The sequence below is a fragment of the Solanum lycopersicum genome, chromosome 12 (assembly GCF_036512215.1).
Source record: "Solanum lycopersicum chromosome 12, SLM_r2.1".
NCBI lineage: Eukaryota > Viridiplantae > Streptophyta > Magnoliopsida > Solanales > Solanaceae > Solanum > Solanum lycopersicum.
In genome coordinates this window covers 50,179,228-50,186,896 of record NC_090811.1, presented here as the reverse complement: position 1 = coordinate 50,186,896, position 7,669 = coordinate 50,179,228, and the positions used below count along the sequence as shown (strand labels likewise).

Genomic DNA, 7,669 nt, shown 5'->3' with positions numbered 1-7,669 from the left:
ACAAATTTATGGTTAGTTTGATAGTTTTAAAAACTTATGGGTATAAATCATATTTCTTAAAAAAATGAAATATGTTTCTCAAATTCTATGGCCAAACACATGAAAAAATTTCACCCAAATTTTCATCCAAATAATATTTGCCAAAAATATTTGAATATCTATGGCCAAACGCTAGCTATAACTCCTTAAAACAAACTAATGCAAGTTCAAATTACAGCGGCAAAGGGGACCCCCAAAGAATAAAATAAGTAGAGAACTCTTGTGAAAAATCATTGCCAAAAATGTTTTAAAATGATTTTATGGCGTCATACTACAGTATTTTAGTATACAAACTATATTTCTGTTGTATCCTGACAAGCAAAATAGGTTGGGGCACCTTTCTCCCATCAATCACCAAACTCTGGAAAAATGAATGATTCCCTAACCTAAACTGTTAAAGGTTTGGAACTATTCACAAATGTGGCACTTTTGTCGAATCCCTCGAGCACTAAAATTCTCATTGCCTCCAAACCATTCTGTAATGTGAAGTCCAACTGCATTTTTTTAAAAAAGAAAAAAAGTATCATCAATATAGGGCTGTGCTCCAGAAGTTCACTTGTTAGAACAATAAGAAAAAGCAAGTTACCTCTTCACGTTCTTGTCGATTAAATGCACGAAGAACAAAACTTGCTGGATCCATTTTCCCTGGAGGCCTCCCAATGCCTAAAGAAATTATAAAGTTTTAGAACCGTAATAACATACATTAATGATGTACTTAAAGATCTGAGGAAATACCTATTCGCAAGCGTGGAAAATCACGGTTTCCTTTAAGATGATTCATAATGCTCCTCATCCTTTACAACAAAAAAAACAAGGGATTAGTCATGCCAATATCCATGAAACAGAGTGCAAAAATATATCTACTCTCAGAAAATATTGCACAAACAAATTCTTTAGATCACCAAGGTTTTCCTATTTCATTTTCCATTTTTTTTGGTTCTCAGAGCTTAATCTAAATCTACCCAGATAGTCTTAATAGTACTGCCTCCATTTTTTTTAATCACGTATCAAGCTTCATAATCCATGTATCAGAAGCCCCAGGGTTTCGCCTAGTGGTGAGAGCTTAATGCGTGATGTGTGGATTAGGTGCGTAACAAGTTTGAAATGTGTACCACTAGCTCTAAGGAATTCACTTTTATCAGTAAGAGAAAAACCATATGTTTAATTCTCTCACTTAAAGCCTGGAGAAAAACAGTCAACAAGCTGTTTTGAGTCCAGCTCAAGGTGATAATTTGAGTGTGAAGACTTATGTTAAATTTTCCATCCACAAAACTCTTACCTACCAAGAAAACGTGTAAAACAACGAGAAATTGAGGATGCAAGCCAGAAACTAACAAAACCCAACTATTTGGTCAATAGACCTGCTTGACTTACGAAACTACGCAAATCCATGAATATTACGTCTTCTACACACTTTTATAATTTATCAACCACAAACAGTTTATAAGGAGTGAACTATAAAATGCTAGGTATCCATCAATTATCTTGCTTCTATCATTCAATTACAATCTACATTATTCAGGCACTACATATCCAAGCAAATAGCTTTTGGAATTGACTTCAGAATCATTATAGGCACGTGATGAAGGTTCTACGATAAAGGAAACTTTCTAAAGAAAGATTACCCATTGTGTCCTCCATGACCACCTTTTGGCAATAACCGCAACTTTGCAAAAGGAAGATCTAAGTCATCAAAAACCTGCAGTTACAAAGTTTACTTAGAAGTTGTTACAAAGATAAGTTCTATGCTCAACTGTCATAGCTTACCACAAGAACTTGCTTCAGTGGAATCTTATAATATGAAACAATTGCCCCAACCTGAGAAACAATGTAAATATCAATTTTATATTACTTGGTGGATTGAAGTTTTAAGATATAGGTCACGCTAAGATGAGTGAACTTACAGACTCACCACTTGCATTCATGAATGTTTGAGGCTTAGCAAGCATAATTGGAACATCTCCAATGAAACCTAGAGAACCCAACAAACATGAAAAAGTCCCAAAACTGAAGAGCAAAATTGAATGACTGAGTTATTTATCAGACTTGTTCCTTCTTTCCAGGTCCATATTGGAATAAAATTTGGTAATATAATCTACCCTATTAACATAGCATGTCAATGCAGTTCACCAAAAAATAGCAAAATATCAGCATTAAAGGTATAATGTCTAATGAGAAAGAAAATCTCAATGCAACAAGACTGCTAGCTTCTATAATTAGCTAAGTTAAATGGAGTAACCGATAAGAGCGTGTGTAAATTCTTTTGCTAATTTAAGTGCATTTTGAACAATGTAGAGGAAGCACCTACATAATTGGAACGAATACAGCAAATAAACTGCCCATGTAACAAAGGTTATCATCAACAAACGGATTAGTATCATTTTTTACTAATTTGATAACCAATAAATCCTAGCACCAGTGGATACAATTTCCAACTTTGTGGAAAATCACCTCCCCCTACCCTTCTACACTTGTATACCAGGCTTGGCCGCTTAGGTTTGAACCCCCAAGATGGACCTAACCCCACATATCACGGGCTGTGCTCTTACCACAAGACCAATGTTTATGAATATTAAAATTTAATCAGCAAACAGCTACAAATTATTAAAACCAAAAAACAGACTAGGTAATGCAATAATATTAGACAAGATCACTATATAACAAGATAGAATGATAACTCTTGAATCAAGCAAAAAAAAAGTACCTTTTCCAAATTGAGCTTTGAAGGAAACACTGCCCATTGATATTCCTTCAGCATCAGCTATAGTATCTATCATCTCAAAACCCACCTGCCAAATCAAATAACCAAACTCATTACATACATAAAAAATCATTAGGAACATCAAACACAGAAGAAAAATTAAGAGAACGCACGTTGTGACGGGTACCAGCATATCGTTTCCCGGGGTTACCGAGGCCAACGATGAGCCATGGCTGTGGCTTTGGCTTCGGTTTCTCCGGCAGAGGCGCGATTATTGCCGGTGTGTCTGGTGGGGAGGTTTGGGTAGTCATTGAACAAGATATTTGGTATAAAGAGCCGGCCGCAGCGGTGTTGCTCATCCAACCCCTCCGAAACGAGGATGAATTTAGGGTTTTGGCCACGGAGAAGGAGGAGAAAAGGGAGCGGCCGCAGCGGCAGAGGACCGTCGCCGATGATGCAGTGCTAGAAATTACACATGCTACTTTCATTGTGCTTTCTATATGTTAAAAGGGAGTTGGTCGAAACCGAATTTAGAACAAAAAAGGATTGGTTGAATTGATATTGCAACACCATGGGGGCTAACGGCGTTGTCTTGTGTTTTCATAAAATATATTTAAAAAATAAATGAAAAAAAATTAAAAATATCGTTAAACTTTTTAAATTTTTTGAGATTGTCTCCATTAATGATTTTGTTTAGAAATGTTTCTTTTGTTAATTGTTTGGTTAAAAAAATGCACCTATTATTCACATCGTAGATATTTTTTAATCTAATAAAAATTAGGAAAAATAACCCCACACATGTATTTAGGGCTTAATATTACAGTTTTTAGATGTAATTTTTTTATATAAATATTTAATAACATTTTAATTACAGGTATTAAAAGATTACTTTTAATATAATTTAATTTATTTTATTTTATTAATCATTTATTTTTTTTATAATTACATTATAATTAATAAGTAAAAGAAATAAACTAATGTTAGAGAATCAATTGTAATTATTTATTACATATTTTAGGGATTTTTGTTTTCAATTTTCACACGGCAACCCACCACCATCTACCCACATGCAAAATTCACCCCCACCCCATGTTCCTCTTTTACAAAGAAGTAACTTTTTGCATCTCACTCTTCATTGTTCGTCTTCATTCAAAAAAAAAAAATGGCAGAATTCTTCCGTATATGATTCAATGATTTACACGTTTTATTTTTGTAGTTATCTATATAATTTTCTGATCATTTTTTTCTATTGTGAATTTATTCACCCATTTTTTTCCTATTATTTCTAATATATTTATCTTCTCGTTCTGATAATTGATAGGCATTTTTAAAAAGTTAAAAATTATTTTATCAAGAATATAAGATGAAAAATGAAAGAGAAAGTTACATGATGGATAAATTTTTCACTAACGACATAAAAATTTTGACAATCGATCAACTAAGTTATTATCAAAATTTTCCATTGGTATCTGTATATACGTTTAATTGATTATTTTTAATTAATTTTTATAATATTATGAATCAAAAATAGAATCTTACTTTTTAATATTCTCATTTTTGGAGTTTGATTAAAGCTAACTTTTTGTGAAATATGATGTAAATGTACATTATTTCATATAATTAGATCTAATCTAATTTATGATGAATAATCATATAAAAAAATTATCAATCATAATGCGAAATTTTTTATATACAAATATTTATTATAATCCTTTGTTATAATATAACAATTGATTTAATAACCAAATATTTATACTTTATTAATATAAAAATAATAAATAATTTAATTTGTTAAGCGAAAATCGATCAATTAAATATATATGCACGTATCAAATAAGAGATTTTAATAGTTTAGTTGATTAGATATCTATACGATTTATCTTGTAAGTAAAACTTTTACTATCCAGTAATAATTTCCTCCTTTATTTTAACCTTCTCATATTTTAATATAATAAAAACTTAGAAATAATATATGGGTCATTTATCGAATTAAAATAAATATGTAAATGACAAAAGCTACTCTATTCGATAAATAGAAAAGATTGATGGGAAAGAAAATGAAATTAAAATAAAGAGCTAGGAGTAAAAGGTAGGATAGAGACAACGAATAAGGTAGAACCACAAATTTTTTATTAAAAAAATAATCACTCATACAACAACTAATTCCTATGTCGCTCACCCTATAAATATATAAATTATGTATAATTAAATGCTTCATGAGTACTTTTTTTCATAACCGTATATATAAAGTTCTCACTAATATTATCATATCCTTCAAATCCAAAGCACTGTAAACATAATCAAATTTCAAAATCGCACAGATTTTTAAATTACATCATTTATTAGTTTTTCTGGCTGTAGATGAAATGTAATAAATTATATAATATAAAAAAAAATTTAAAATGTTATTATGTTGGTAGTGCTTCGAATTTGAAAGATATGATAATGTTAGTAAGAGAGTTTACATATATGATTCTAAAGAAATTTACTGATAAAGTATGTAACCATACACAATGAAATTTTTTATGGTGTGAGAGGCATAGAAATGAGTTGATTAATGAGAGATTAGTTTTTCATAAAAAATATGTGGGTCCTACCTTATTCATTGTCCCTCTTCTATCTTTTATCCCCCGGCTGCTTGGCGGGTAAGGCGGAAATTGAGGCATTACATGCTGTCTTACCCAGTACATTTAATAGCTTCCATGGACCTACAACCTGAGATTACAGAGGACTTTCTTTTATTTACTGGAGTTTCTTGTTCCCGCGCCCCCTGGTACCGAGACCCCCGGTAGTCGAGTCACAAAAAGGTCTATGATGAGCCCTTGAAAGCCGTAGAATTTCATGTGTGAAGCATAGTGAGAGTGACACAGATCTCCTTCACGGAATTAGGAGGCACACAGGTGGGTATACCATGAGAAATGCGGGTAAGCGACGGGCTACTTCGTTACTCCACAAAACCAGTTTTGATTTCCAGAAAGATCCCACAGGATGGGTTAGGTGCTTAGCTTAAGGTGAAAGTCCAAAGCTTAATAAGGCGAAAGGCGAAGCCGAGGCAAGAGCAAGTCAATTCTCAATGCGATGCTGCTATCCGTTCGACGATCCCAGTAAGTGATGCTATGTGCTCTTATCTGTCTGTTCTAACTGCAGGTAGTGCCCCCTCCATCTTTCTTCTGGGGTTTGCTCAGTCAAAATACCCAAGATCTAAATCTAGCGAAACCATACTGCTGCCGCTACCCTTCGGGCAACACGCGATGCAGCCAAAAGAGATCCCACTATAGAAGTGTCTAGCCGGACGACGAAGCCTCCTCTTCAGATAAAGATGTCTCCGACGCTACTCTCTCGGCAAGCGTAGAATAAGAGGAGCCGGCTTAGGAAATGACTTAACTTAAAAGACAGATGCCGCCGCTGCGAGGCGAGGGAGCAACAATTGAGAGTTCGCTTTGCCAGTCCATGAATATGAAGACGACGGTGCTAGAGAATCAGTGATTGGGGGAATAATGATTGTCGAAGGGAGGTAGCGGTCTAAGCCTCTTAGGCTTGGCACAGGGGATTCCATTTCGATCTAAGCCCGAAAACCCATATCTTTATATACGAAATTACTTTTTTCATTTTTTTTCAGATCAATCTTTTCTATTTTTTCATTTTTCTAAGTTTCTTCTTAGGGTAAAGAACGAACAAAGAACAAAATTGGAATTTGATCAACTCTATTTCATTTTGCGGTGGTACCACACTGGTTGTTATCAACGTTGGTCAAAAGATAATTAATGTATAGAGAAGAAGTTGTGAATAAAATCTTTTCTCTTTAGATTTTTCTCAAAATAGTCAAAATGTTATTTATTAGATTTTCCGTAAAATTAATGGTCTTATTATTTATTTTACTAAGTTCTTTTTTGAGATATTTTATTTAATGATGAGTTTATCTTAATGAGATACATGTGTTAGTCGTTATAGTGGTTAAACTAGTTTGTTGGTCATCAAAGTGATCAAATTAGTATTTTATGAATGATATACATCATTAATTTTGTTATTTGTATATGATATCACGTGATAAGTACATATTACTTGAAAATAAATGAACAATTAAATAATATAATTGTTAGAGCTTATAAAATCAATTACTTTATAGATAGTGAACATGATGAACAAATTATTTGGGTAAAGGGTTCGAAATATATTCAAACTTTGATAAAAAAATGTTGCAAAAATTGAACCAACCAATAGATTGAACTGAAAAAAATATTATTGGTTATTGAATTATTGGATTTTAAATGGGTTTATAAAAGAATGTTATTGAGTTATTGATTCGATATCAATTTTTACTATTGAGTTTTTGAATAAATCGATAACCCAATAAGACGATAATAATTTATAACTTTACCCTTCCTAAATATTAAATAGTAATAATTTATTATATAAATAGATATTATAACTATATCAAATTATTAGTACTCTATCCACTTCACACTGGGTTCACAATTGTAGCTATTTGATTTTAGTTTTAGTTTTAAGTCTTGTTGGACTATTTGATTTTAGTTTTGGTTTGTAATTGTAGGTTGTAGCTTTTACAAGTTTGTAAAGGTCTGCAATTTTAATTGATTGACATAAGAAATTTCATTTTATGTTTTGACGGTCATGACATTTAATTATAGCTTTTGAATTGTATTTTTTCTTATTGATGCAATTTCTCATTATCTTTCTTGTTTTACTATATCAAAACATTAAGAGAAGTGAAAAGTCATATAATTTTTATGAATATTTTCTTATTGGATAAATAGAAAATCGAACAGATAACATTCAAAAATCGATAAATCAAAACCAATAAAAATATCTTATTGGTTTGTTATTGGGTTAGCATATTTGAAAATCGATAAATCGAATAGATAATACATAAAAATTGAACCGAAACAATCAATGCACACCCCTACCTAA

The 7,669-nt window shown here is 32.0% G+C and overlaps 1 protein-coding gene across 1 annotated transcript; it reads right to left on the bottom strand.

The window, feature by feature from the left end:
• Positions 1-259: 259 nt before the first annotated feature.
• LOC101260616 (peptidyl-tRNA hydrolase, mitochondrial) lies at positions 260-3,541 on the bottom strand. Its single transcript, XM_004252192.4, has 8 exons — positions 2,914-3,541; positions 2,744-2,828; positions 1,944-2,011; positions 1,807-1,857; positions 1,665-1,738; positions 775-833; positions 626-702; positions 260-533 (listed from the first exon to the last, which is right to left on the bottom strand). Exons 1-8 carry the CDS (start codon positions 3,226-3,228, stop codon positions 426-428), a joined length of 837 nt encoding a protein of 278 aa, XP_004252240.1. The 5' UTR covers positions 3,229-3,541; the 3' UTR covers positions 260-425.
• Positions 3,542-7,669: the final 4,128 nt, after the last annotated feature.